The 14,082-nt window shown below is 31.5% G+C and overlaps 1 protein-coding gene across 2 annotated transcripts in view; it reads right to left on the minus strand.

Moving 5' to 3' along the window:
• LOC126748726 (neurogenic protein big brain) overlaps positions 1-14,082 on the minus strand; it is a 34,611-nt gene that overhangs the window by 13,439 nt on the left and 7,090 nt on the right. The window contains exons 1-2 of one of the 2 annotated variants that reach the window (XM_050458123.1): positions 13,143-13,918; positions 10,852-10,978 (exon numbers count right to left, since the gene is read on the minus strand). In XM_050458123.1, the coding sequence (XP_050314080.1) occupies positions 10,852-10,978; positions 13,143-13,470 (455 nt within the window). In that variant the 5' untranslated portion in view covers positions 13,471-13,918. Of the gene's footprint in view, positions 1-10,851; positions 10,979-13,142; positions 13,919-14,082 lie in introns of those variants that run through there. The other variant, XM_050458124.1, reaches the window with a different exon arrangement.

The following is a 14,082-nucleotide window of genomic DNA, read 5'->3' on the forward strand; positions in this document are numbered from 1 at the left end:
TTGTTAAGTAGATAATACATTTAAATCAAGGTTGGCAGGATTTAAATTTATTTTTCGATCTAGAAGTTTGGCAATCGTCAATGCTACGCGTATTCTTGAAACAGTAGATATAGACAACTGTACCAGTACCAGTCACGCAGATTCTTCAACCATGATTGGTGTTTTCTTGCAACACTTCTTCTTCCTTGAATATTTCCCTGTATTATCAGTTGTAATAAGCTGTATTTTGACCCCCTCATAAAATGTCCCTTATAGTGTAATTTTTGGTTTTTAATTGTGACAATTTTTCTTTTTTCGTCCATCTTTGCAATTTTTTAGTATTCTCCGGTACGTCCAGTGTTCTAAAGTCTCCAACCATTTTATATCTTCTTTCTTAAGGGTCCCTGCCTTCATGCCAAAGCAGCACAGACAGCACATAGCATTTCAGCAATCTGATTTTCAAGCCCAAACTGATCTCTTGTACAATTTTTTTTTCATTTTGATAAATGCTGATTTTTAAATTGTTTTTTCAATTCTAATTCCTATTTCCTGGGAGCAGTCGTTGTCTTTATTGATAATAGGACCGAGGTATTTGCATTTTTTCATCTGTTGCACTGGTTGGTTGTGTATGTAGATTTATCTGATATTGGTTGTTTTTTTGCTAATTAATATGAATTTATTTTTTTTTCAAGTCCATTGTCAGTAATATAGACTTCACTTTCTTCATTTACTTTGTGTACTAGTATTTGCAAATCTTGGAATGTGCTTGCTATCGGTACTGTTTTAACAGAATACCTCAAGTTATTAATGGGTATTCCGTTTATGTTAACTCAAACCTTATTTCATTGCTTAATGCAGCTTTCATGATTTTCTCCGAATAAAAGTTAAGTTGTGTCGGTGACAGAATACACCCTTGAGTTCGGCAATTTCTATTTTCATTTGTTCTGTGGTATGTCCTTCTACCCTCAACATTGCTTTTTATTATAATATAAATTAGCAATAATTGTGATGTCTCTCTTTCTAATTTTTTTTATTTTAAAAGTTTGATGAGATGTGTTTTACCCCGTCGGATGTGTTTTTATAGGGAACACGACTTCTGACTTCGTTATCTCGAGTCTGCATTCCTTCTTTTCATCGATTTATTCTTCGTTCTTTCTGTTATCCTTTAAGAGTTCTTCTATGGATCTTTTCCAATGTCTTTAGTTTTTCCTCTATTTTAATGATTATTTTTTCATTTTTATCTTTATCAATGCTAGTTTTTTGTTAACTGTATTTTCCCGTTATTTCTTTAATCCTTCTATAAAAATTTAAATCATCGTGTTAAGCCTGTAGTGGTTCTATTTCTTCATATTTCTCTTTGTACCACTACTCTTTGGCTTGCCTTATTAATTTGCGAATTGTTTTTTTGAAACCTTTGTATGCTTGCTTGTCGTTCTTGAGTCTCTACCGCCTTTTTATTAGTTAAAGTATCGTAGAATCATCCATTCTTGTTTATGGCAATGGGTGCTATTTGCCAGAATTGTTTGGTTATACAGTGTATCCCAAAAGTTATGTCTAAATTCATTTAAAATTCAGGGGTGCGTTCGAAAAAAAAACGCTCGGAACCGTCGATTTTAATTTCTAGTTGCGCATTTTAGTACGTGAAGTTTGTATATACAGGGTTGCTCAAAAATAAATTACAACCATCAACTTCATTTTTTCAAATGAAAGCACCTTTTTTTATTTCATCTTTGAATTTCGCGTTCCTATACCTAAAGTCAACAGTTATCGTAAAAAAGACGACCAAACATTATTATTGAAGTTCACCTTACGAGTCACCTTATCTCTGAGAATTTTTATACAGAGCAAAATTCCATTCATTCGTGTTTTTTTATTGTTGGCTGGTGACAGTGTATTTTCATAGAAACTGTATGACAGTTCTACGCCAAACAGATATTGTCAAGTGTGAAGTGTACGAGCAAAGTTGCGGTTTTCACAATGGTAAAGTTAACGAAACGAGAAAAAATAGAAATTCTGTGCATGGTTGGGTTTGGTGATAGAACACGTACTCAAAGAGAAGCTGCTCAATTATTCAATGAAATCCATCCTGATCGTCCTCCGATATGTCAAAAGGTGATAAGTCGAATAGAGGCTAAATTTAGAGAATTCGGTCATGTTAGAGATCTGCCGAAATCTGGTCGTCCTGCGCATGATGCATGTCCTGCGCGATGATGCATGAAACATAAGTTTTTTTTTCGAACACACCCCTGAATTTTAAATGAATTTAGACATAACTTTTGGGATGCACTGTATATAAAAGCATTCCATTTGTTGTTAATGTAACTTTTTTTGTTATTTGGAATTTTTATCTCTGGTGCGGTGATGTTCTTAAGATTCTCATTTATTTTATTTTTCATTTCCTGTCTTGTTTCAGTATAATTGAGGAGGGTGAGGTCTAAATATGGCTATCTTTTCTTAGGTGTTTTTACAGTTTAATGTTGAGTCTAGCCACTACAGGATTATAGGCGGATGAAACATCCGCTGCTGAGTAGATTTTTACCGTTCTTATGCTGGTTTCTGACAAGATTATTAGGGTTATCTTGTGGGGATTTTTGTGTATAAAGACGTCGATTTAAAATCATATAGAAAATGTTTGTTATAATTGAATCATATTCTTGACTAAGCTAGTCTATCTCCACTCTCATATCTTATTCCAAGTCTCCAATATATATTCGCAAGCATTACCTTTTCCGATTTTGGCATTAAAGTCATATAACACCAAATTTTTATCGCCTGCAAAATATTACCAAGCTCTTCATTTCTATGAAATGAATTGACAGATAAATTCTTTTATCTATCAATTCATCTGATTTATCTGCTATTGGGGGACATATTTAATTTATGTTAATTTTGCAGTGGTTGGTTTGGATTTCAAGTATTATTAGTTGATCGGATACAGGGATAAAGTTACCGATTTATTGATATTCTTGGACACTAAAATTACTACTCCATACACATGTTGATTGAACATTTCATTTTTATTCATGATTTAAATCAATGTCCTTAGTTTTTGGTCTGCTTGTGTGAGTAACTGAATACATATCGTACGCCACAAAGGTAAATTGTAGAAAACAGATAAAATATGTAGACAAAAAATTAATAAATCTATTTTAACATCAAATGAATTAATTTATTTTAACATCACGGAACACAAATTTAAAAAATTATGATTTAATAAACAAAAATCAGATTTTTAAATTTTTTGCAGGCATGCGTTAAATGCATCTAAATTTTAATATAAACTTACAAAGTCTTAAAAAATATTTTTTTTTAAATAAAATTTCATTCCCTAGTGCCACGTAATTAAAGTTAAAATCGGCAACGTGGTTATAACACAAGTGACACCATAAAACAGGTTCAACCCCTCTAGTTAAAGAAAACAATTGCACGAGAGGGCGAAAAAGTGCGACAATAAACAATATAGCACATACAACGGCGTGATTATGATAGCTGAGGTTGACATGTGACCCCAAGATGAAAAGGGAGCAATTCGAGCAATTGACACTTTTTTATTTATTATGTTTCCCCTTTGTCCCTTGAGATATGCAGATGAGCATTTTTTTACCGCAATATGGTGTTGTTTGCTGGTTTCTATTTTTTTCTCAGTTTTTGAAAGAATTTGTATAGAGAATTCATTTATTTTTTTCTTGATAATTATAATGATCTTGTATCTACTTAAGGCGATTAAAAAATTAGCTCCGTTGAATGTTAGGCTAATTAAATTGATGTTTATGTTAGTAATATTGTGAAAAGCATGAAATCTGTTTCAGACTCTTACATTTTTAATACTTTCTTTATCCCATTTAAAAAAAAATATAATCTTATTCAATGGAAAATGTCTTTAATCTACTGAAACTACTACTTATAAACTCTAATAACAGAACCTCAATTATAATTTATTGAAATAAGGTTTAACAGATTCGACATTTATAGATAAATTTAATGAATGCAATCCTGATAATATACATGGTTTTCTAATAGGTGAAAAGAGTTAGGGTGTATTCCGGAGCCAATTTCATGAAAAAATAACTCCTGAAATAATTTTTTTTAAGATACAAACTTCTCGTGAAAATTTGATTTGTTATTAATATCTTAAAAATGTTTTATCCAATTTGGTAAAATTTGACAATCCTATTTGCAGTGATGTAAGAGGCTCACTTAGCTTTAATTAAATGCAAATTATTGAGTCCAAGGGTGGGTCGGGTCACAGTACAGTCAACAGTATTGTCGAAAAAAATGTACACTACTGACTTTTCTTGTACTACTTTTAAGAATATATAAAATCTAAAAATAAAATGTTTTTGTCTCTCTTAATTATTTTCGAAAAAAAATATAAATTTACTTAAGACAACTAAAGACAAAAAAAATATACAAAAGATTTCTGTTTTTTCCAATTACTTCATAAAAAAATAAGCTGACATGTTTCCCTTTAAAATGGCGCCAACAAAATATTTGTACAATAAAAATTGACCGAGATATGCCCTATAGCTAATTTCACCTGAAAAAAAAACGTATTTGCGTTATTAATAATAATTTTACTGTTTTTTTTTTCGTTATTAATAAACATTTATACACGAAAAATGCATAATTTTCGAATAAAACTGAAAAGTATACAAATCGAACATAACCTCAAATCGCCCCTGAATTTAAAGCACGTTACAGTTTTATAATTCTTGAAGTTCTTTTAAATAACTTTTATTTTTTAACTACAACAATAAATCATAAAACAATTAAAGCTGGGACATGGCAATTCTGATAAAAATATTGTCTAACCCAAAAAAGTGAAGAACGTTTCCAACTTTAGGCTACAACAAACAAGAACATAAAGTCAAACAACCCGAATTGATCCCATAGACATATCAAGGACCTCAATCCCAAAAAATGATCCAATCCAGATCCTGGAACTACTAAACCAGGTGCTTGCAAGAACCACCCTTATAGAGCAAGTAAAGAAGCAAGTGTTGCACAAATTAAAGGAAGCAGAAGACTTAAAAAAGGAAACAAAACAAGACCAAACTCTCAACCCTGATAAAAGAAGAAAAGACCCGGGTAAAAGAAGAAGCTGTGACAGCTTCTGAAGTACAAACCCCAAGACACCAGTATAATCTTATACAGTTGCTATATACAGTAAAATCTTATATTCTAATCTTAAATGAAACATGGCTAAGCTCAACATTCGACATCAACTTTCTAAACTACTCAACTGATATAAGTTTGTAAAGAAGAGCGATGAAATGATAATAATAAAACTGCAACTTGACGCATCGTTAGATAGGGGTTAGGCGGTAAATTGAGAAAATGGGTAAACATGACAACTTTTGTAGGCAATCAGGAGGAATGAGTTAGACCTTGATGAGTGTGCCACGCCCGCACTGTATATTGAGGGAAAAACAAGATATAATCTACTGGCTGAATGCTCCTGCAAGGCATAAGAAGAAGAAAGCTGGGGAATTAAATATGCCTGGAAAAATACTCTCTAAATCAAATTTTACACATCTAGAATCGAAAGCAATTCATATTGGTGATTCAAAAAAAAAGTTAGTGGATTGCTTTGACTTCAGTCAAAGCTAGTATTCTATTAGAATCTAATAGAAATTTATTATTTAATATTGCAAAAACCAATATTAAAGCAAATCAAAAAAACCAGTAAAACTATTATCAACCATTTTTATACTCTCTTTATTTAATTTAATTAAAAATGTTAATAAACGGCAGTCCAAGATCGCGGTCTAATACTCATAATAAGAATCAGACAAATATTTTTTATGCTATTTATTTCTTTAATATGTGTTTGTAAACAAACATGGTAATTTTCGCAGTTATTACAATTGCATTATATTACCAAACGGTGAATAATTCAGACAGACTGAATAAAATTGGAGAGCATTTAACCGGTTACGCATAACAAGGCAAATTACCCATTACGACTTTTATAATGCTTTGATTATTTTAATGACATGATTGCTTTATGATCTGTACGTGCTCCTGTACTCAATTCTGGCCCGAGGAGGCTAAATACTCTTGACCATTATTTAAGAGTATTTTCCTTGTTATGTTAGATTAAATTTTGTTAAGATGCATTACGTAAATTAATTATTTCTTTAATTAAATTTATCGAATATGAATCTTATAGAAACGTAGTTTTGTCATCCTTGTATGAAATATCTTTGTTGAAATAATCAGAGACAAGCTGCATCAAACCACTTTGAAATGTTTAAGCACGTGTGCCAAAGGTACCACCTGGCCTTTTTTTTTTATATCTCTTTGCCACCGACCATAGACTTTCCTTTACCTACTTCTTTTAGATCACCCTCATTTCGGTCCCTTTTCTTTTCTTCTATTCCCTTCTCCCCGCTTCTGCCATATATGTTACACATTTAGCTCGTTTTTCGTTAGCTTTCAGATGTGCATACAATAATATTCCTGTTATTTCCAAGAACTCTAATGTCAACAATTTTTCACGTAAGGATATAATAAAGCCTTTCGACTATTATTACAATACGAGGTACGTTTTGATGAAATTAAAATAGGAAGCACGAATGCATATTTCAATAACGAGATTTTAATTTGAAAATCAATAGCATGTCAATTGACAGCTCACTTACGCTGCTAAAAAGTTAATTATAAAGAATGCACGTGATCTATGGATTTAACTTTGGCCAAGGATAAAGGTAAACTGATACAGCCTATCGACCTACGTGACTTGCAAGGTTTATAAACTCAAAATGCTAGTCTGGCTTAGCAAAAACTTAATGATAATTTTGCAATATTTTTATCTTAATTATATGATTAGAAGTAAGTAACTTGTGAGTATGGAAATTCTCGGCTAAAGCTTAGTACAAAATGTTAAAAGACTATTTTCTTTCTAAACCTTACAGAGACTATTTTGGTCTTGTGAAGTTACGAATCAATATTAATTATTTAATAGGACTTTATTAAGAAAAATCTAAATTTCTAAAATCTGATGATTTAAACCAAAATGTATAGGTAGGTTATAAAAAGGGCCAAGAAAGATTACTACGGGCTTAGATTGGAGATGGTACACAATAAACACAAGGCAAATTTGAGTATTGTTAATGAACTCAGAGGTAACTCAATGGAAATTAAACAATATTCAATTGACGCAAATGTGTTTAATCAGTTTAACTGTTTAATAGCAGAGAAGCTGACAGATAATGTAAACCCTCAACTAGATACCTTATCTTTTATTTAACGTATTTTTGTCAATGACTCCTTATACTCCTCTCAGACAGATGTACATGAGGTTAAACCTGTTCATCATACAGTTAAGAATAAACACGCCTACGGGATTGATGGATTGTCTGTTAATATTTTTCAAAGTCTTCTAGATCAAGCTCTTTCCTCTCTTGCAGTTGCAATTAATGTTTCTTTTGAAACAGCTACATTTCCGAATAACCTCAAAGTATTTACTGTAAAACCTCTATTTAAAAAGGGTGAACTTAATGACCCTTGATGACGCCATGTCACTTGTACCATGTCTATCTAAGATCATAGACATATCGGTTAACCAAAGGATGATTGACTATTGATGACGCAGCCGCAGTGGTCTTCTGTGGTTTCTCTAAAGCAGTTGATTGCCTGAATCAGAGTATTACTCGGTAAGCTCTTTTCCTATGGTTTCAGACGTGTTCCTCTGGAATAATTTGTATCATTCTTGTCTCGCAGAAGGAGTTTATAATTGTTAAGTCAATGGATGATGTATTTGCTATAAGTCCAATAGATCATGGAGTGAGTTCTCCAGGGTTCCGTGCTTGGTCCTATTTTATTTCTTTTCTATTAATGTCCTGGCATCTCAAAAACATACTAAGTATGTTTATCGTAACTCATCTAGATAGACCTATAGGCCCTTATAAGTATTAAGATATTTAACCATCTCCCAATAAAGAAGTAACAAACCAGGAATATAAAGTCTAAACAAACTTTGACTTGCTTCAAAAGATTTATTACATCACTCATTAAAAGTGAAGCATTTTATAGTCTTACTGAAGATTTTGATCATACTGTGATAATTTTGTTATACAGGGTGTTTCAGAACTATGGGATCAAACTTCTGGGAGTTGTTCAGTGCAACAGAAGAATCCATTTGAGTATAGGAACTTATGTCCGGAAATGCGTCACTACGGCCCTAAGACACGTTAACATTTATAAAAAAAACATTAATTACCTAAATAGGATCTGCTGCATTTATTTTTACCTTTTGTACATGATACCATAACAACAATTGTTTAAAATCAACGCTTATCAATGTCAATTCTCAATGTCATGTTTAAAAATTTTATAGCTTACAATTTTTAAACATTTATTGCTAATGGAAAACTTTACCAATCACGAATTGGCCGATATGTATTTGGCATATGCAGCAACAAACAGCAATGCACGAGCAGCATCGCGGTTGTATCATGAACGTTATCCCGAACGCCAGCATCCTGGATACAAAAAGTTTATTGCGGTTCATCGGCGGCTCGCTGAGACAGATGTTGCTCGAACCGTAAGAACGGTCGAATTTGAAGAAGAGGTGCTTCAGCGAGTTGCCGATAAACCATCAAATAGCACACGTGACGTCGCTAAAAATATGAATAGGAGTAAAGCTTCTGTCTGGCGGGTACTACACGAGCAACAACTCCATCCTTACCACTTCCAGAAAGTTCAAGGTATGACTGCAGCCGATTATCATCCTAGAGTTCAATTTTGTCGATGGCTTCTGGATCGCATCATTGCACAACCAAATTTTTTACGATATGTTTTGTGGACCGATGAAGCCTCTTTCACAAGAGACGGTATTTTTAATAGTAGGAATAGCCATGTTTGGGACGAACAAAATCCTTATGCAATTTTTCCAAGAAAACATCAGAATCGTTGGTCTGTCAACGTATGGGCAGGCATTGTTGATGAATATTTAATTGGGCCATACCTTCTACCGGAACGGTTAACAGGACCTATTTATCTGCGTTTCTTGGAGGAAGTTCTCCCAGAACTCCTTGAAAATGTTCCACTAAACGTTAGACAGTAAATGTGGTTTCAGCATGATGGAGCGCCGGCTCACTTTGCTGTACAAGTCCGCGAGTATTTGGCTCAGCGGTTTGGGCACCGTTGGATTGCCAGAGGTGAAGCAGTTTCTTGGCCTCCTAGGTAACCCGATTTAACGTCGCTCGATTTTTTCTTGTGGGGACATGTAAAGTCTTTAGTATACGAAACTCCAGTAGAATCAGAGCTACACTTAATTGGACGAATAACAGCAGCATTTGAAATCATTCAAAACGAGGATAAAATTTTTAGTGTAGTCCGTCGAAATCATGTGCGGTGTTTAAATCGGTGTATTGAGGTTGGAGTAAGACATTTTGAACAATTGTTTTGATGGTATCATATACAAAAGGTAAAAATAAATGCATCAGATCCTATTTAGGTAATTAATATTTTTTCTAAATTTAAACGCGTCTTAGGGCCGTAGTGGCGTAGTGACATATTTCCGGACATGGGTTCCTATACTCAAACTATTTCTACTGTTGCATTGAACAACCCCTAGAAGTTTGATCCCATAGTTCTGAAACACCCTGTGCATTTATGATGTTTTCTTTTTTTATTGAAAAGCCTAGATAAAATGTATTTTATTCAATAAAACTGAATCATAAAATTTAACTTGTGTTACAATGCGACGAGAGAGCGAGAGGATATTGATCAGGTTAGGTTAACAGTTTATTCTTAGATTTATTGAAAATAGACTAAAAAAGTGGGACACCCTTTTTTTTTTTAATTTGAAAATCCCTGCTATGATTGATTTTAATTAATAAAACTTAATCGTAAAATCTTATTAAGTCAACACAGAGGACCTTGCCAATATTATCCAGAAATAGTTCAAATCTTGTGAAGTCCAAATTACTCAATAACAATTTCTTAATGTAAACCTTATCGAGTGCAAGTAAAAATAATTATTAGTTATATAGATAATAGGAAATTGTAATTTCTTCTTGGGTTCAATTAAAATAAACCCAAAAATTAATAAAAATACCCAAAAAGAAGAAGATACCTGATAAAATTATTTTTATTAAAAATTAAATAAATATGTCAAAATATACAAACCTGTCAAAAATACCTTTTTAATGTTATTTAAGAATATTTAAGCCTGTATTCTATTTGAGAAACCTTGTTTCGTGAAGTTCTATTTTTTGGAATATATAATTTTACTTTTCTATTCCTTAAAAAGTATTAAATTAAAATTACTAAAATATTATATAAAATAAAAGGATTATCGATATTTAAGTGATAAAGCATTTAAGTGATGTGCTTTTTTGTGCCTCAAGTTCTGTTTATAAGCCATTATTATTGGCTAAGGAATTATTGGATACGGGAATTACATAATTCCTACTATACATCAAAATAATTCTAATCTACATTGTGGTATTCAGCTGTACCTTATGTTTATACGCTGACGTACCAAAACATCCAGTAATAAGCATATAGTAATTTGATATCAGACGCTTACAGAAACTCATAAAAATAATGTTTTGGGTGAATGGGCAAATATTATATTTTCAATATAGCTGAGATCCCTGTACATATAAATAGGATTTATCAAAAAAATATAAAGCATACTTCACCCAGAACGTTGCTACAATTCCGTTTAAAATTTTATAATATAAGTCTTATAATGCACATTTGTCGCAACATCTATTCAGAAAAAGGTTTCTCAATAATATTTTTCACAGAAATGCTTTTCGACTTTATGGAAATAAATTTGCTTAACAAAGATCTATAATATATAAAATTTTCAATAAATGAATAAAACGAATAGGATACAAATAACAAAATTCTTACCCATATAAGAAGGCAGCTCCAGCTACGGCTCCGGTACATTGGGAGATGATAAACATGAAGGTTCTTAGAAGAGAGATCCGTTTAATTGCACCCATAGCTATTGAAACGGCTGGATTCACGTGTGCTCCTAAAATATATGAAAAATCACGTCGGACTAATCTCAAAATTATACACAGACCGAAGTTTGTTTTTGTGCTACTATGGGGAAAGTAGGGATATAGAGACTAAGCTGACTTAGGCCTGAATATTATCAATTTTTTTCGGAATAAATAAACCCCTTTATTATATTTTAAAATATAGCACGTAAATGTTATAAAAATAAAATTCTTTGTATGTACAAATAGTAAAGGGCTGCTTTTTATAAGGCACATAAAACCTTTTGGTTTTGATCTCTATATTATACTTTTATGATACATTTAATCCTTCTTTTCAATACATAGTCAAAAGTTTACTTTTATGACCGTTTAAAAAGTCGCAAAAAGATTTTTTAACGTACATGATCATTATGTAGGATTATTTTGTACAATTAATTAAAATATTATTTGAAGAAGGTTTTATTTACGTAAATAAACGTTTTCATTTTTCTTTCGACAAAGTGACAAAATGCGCTATAAAAAATTTAATAGCAATAACGCGTACAAACTAATTGTACTAATTAGAGTAATTAGGGACCATCTGCGTTATTTCTTTATATAATCTAAGGGATAATTAAAATTTAAGTATTTAATAAGTGTTGCAGCCTCGTTATTATAAGGGATATTTTGTGTTACAGAAAAATATATTAAGGACGCATTAAGGTTTATACGAGAAAAAATAATGATTGTTCATTAAAACATAACGTAGCAAGGATAAAAAATATTATCCTCTAGAAGGGCAAATTTGAGTCTACTAATAAGCTTTAAAAATAAATTAAAAATAGAATATTGGTTTGTTTTATTTGGCTCGATTATTTTAGATCTTTTATTAAAAAGTGGGATCAATATTATTATTTTCCCTATAACTTTACTTAATTTTCAGCGACGTACCCTTTTATAATTGGTTTTTTGAGTTCGTATATTTCAATATAAATTATTTACAAACTCTGCTGCAATTAAATTATGACAATGATTTTTTAAAGAATTTTGGCCATAAGCAAATTAATGGGGAAAAACTGTTTTAGACTATTTTGGAATATGAAATATTTTATAAAAAAAAATGAGGCATTTTCAGTTTTAATGACCAAAAGTTGTTGGGCGCCAAAATATTCTTACTGACAAATTATAAAGGTAACTAGTCTTAAATGTAAGATTTGAATATTTACTTCTGTACAAAATTACATTGGCATATTTACTAGGACCAAAATGTTTTAGACTAATTATGACAATCTTATAAACAATTTTATTTGTGCACAAATGCAAAATAAATTTAATGGGTACCTAGATTTGCTATAAAAGGCTAATAGTGTTCGTTGGGCGCCACGATATTTTTATACTTTGACTCATTTATTCCTTTTTGGGAAATTTGTTTCTAGAACATTGTTTAATTGAATTTAATACACATGTGAGGCATATTTTTTAAAAAATGTAATGTACTCATTGGTGCCTTCGAAATATCTTTTTTGTTTCTAAAATCGGCACCCTTTTACAATTTTAAAATTTGAAAATTCAATTTAGACACCCAAGCTTAAAAGATACGTATAGGTCTAAGAAAAAACTTATTCGATCAAAAATTTGTGAAGCAAAAATGTTTACCCCTATTAAAGAACTTGAAATAAAAAGATCTTCTTTATCTTGTCTAATTAAAAAAAAACAGGAACAAACTTAGTTACACCTATAATAAGTCATTAAGACGAGTTTGGAGATAATTATTACCTCTTAGCTTTACTAAATTTATATTTTTTTAAATTTTAAGATTAAAAGCAATTTTACAAGAGTTTAAGCAGAAGTAATGCATGTGCACATTTACTTTAATCAGCTTTATTCTTTTTAAAGTGCAATAAAATATCTCGAAGAATGAACTTTTTTTGTACAATGTAGAAATTGTCAGTTTTACCAACATCAATGAAAATTAACATTTAACTGGAAATTGTACACAAAATAAAAAAAAAATTCAAGTATTAAATTATAATTTATTTAATAAGTTGGTAGAACTGATAAATGTGCCAGTAATGAAAAAAAATGCAACATGTATAGCTTAAGCCGCTTCACAAGCCGGTTTAAGAAGAAAAAAATACAAGTTTTTTAAATACAAGTCAAGTTGGGTCAGTTTTAGACACAAATTTAATTAAATATTTTAACCGGTTTAGTACTTACCAGAAGTGTTTCCAAAAAAACTTGTTAAAAAAATCATCGCAAATCCCGAAGAAAGGGCAGTAAACAAAAATACATTTGCCGGAGATGTGCTGCCCATTCTGGAAGCTGCGTTAGCACCACATACCACAAACACATAGAAGAAACTCGCTACAGATTCAGAGATCAGCGACTTCCAAAATTCGAATGTCCGAAGTTCTACTTGAATCGGCAGCTTTTTTAAGGACATTTCCTGGAGTTTCTCTCGCCGGATATTATCCAGTTTTTCAAAAAGTGTTATAACATGAAACTCAATGTTATTTATGTCAAAGTTTAAATTTTCGTCAGCCATTGTCGAATGTTTAAATTTCGCGAGATACTGAAGTGGACCCTCGCCGTGCAAGCAAGCAATGAGCGAAGACGACAGAGTGCCACTAAAAATTCAAACTATTGCAGGCACATGGTCCGGAATCCCCCAACTTTCAAAATCGGGCCAATCACGACGCGGGAGAGACATGTGCTTGCTTACTTACAAGTGTCAAGACCGCTGCGTTCAAGGATTTTTTTATCTCTCACCCCCTCATTTAATTCTGTTTATGATTTGGTGTGAAGAACTTAGTTTAGCCAAAGTTTACAGAATAAAATAGATTTATTCATAGAAAATTAAATTATTGAGTATGTAAAGTTGCGGTAATAATTACATAGCAAACCCACTTCGTTGGGCGCCAAAATTTCCAATGATATTTTTGTCAGTTCAATTCTGCTTTGACACTTTGTTCTTTTTTTTTTAATTTATTTTTTTTTATTTTAATAATTTAATTTTTTGATAGATTAATGGAAAATACGCGTTAAACCATAAATAGGAAAATTTTGAAAATTTGGTAAGATGATTTCTTTGTAAAGTATGATGAAACCTTTTTCATTTGAACATGTATTACCTTGGGAACACATAATTTGTAAAGAA

This window comes from Anthonomus grandis, chromosome 22 (genome assembly GCF_022605725.1).
Source record: "Anthonomus grandis grandis chromosome 22, icAntGran1.3, whole genome shotgun sequence".
In the NCBI taxonomy this organism is placed as follows: domain Eukaryota; kingdom Metazoa; phylum Arthropoda; class Insecta; order Coleoptera; family Curculionidae; genus Anthonomus; species Anthonomus grandis.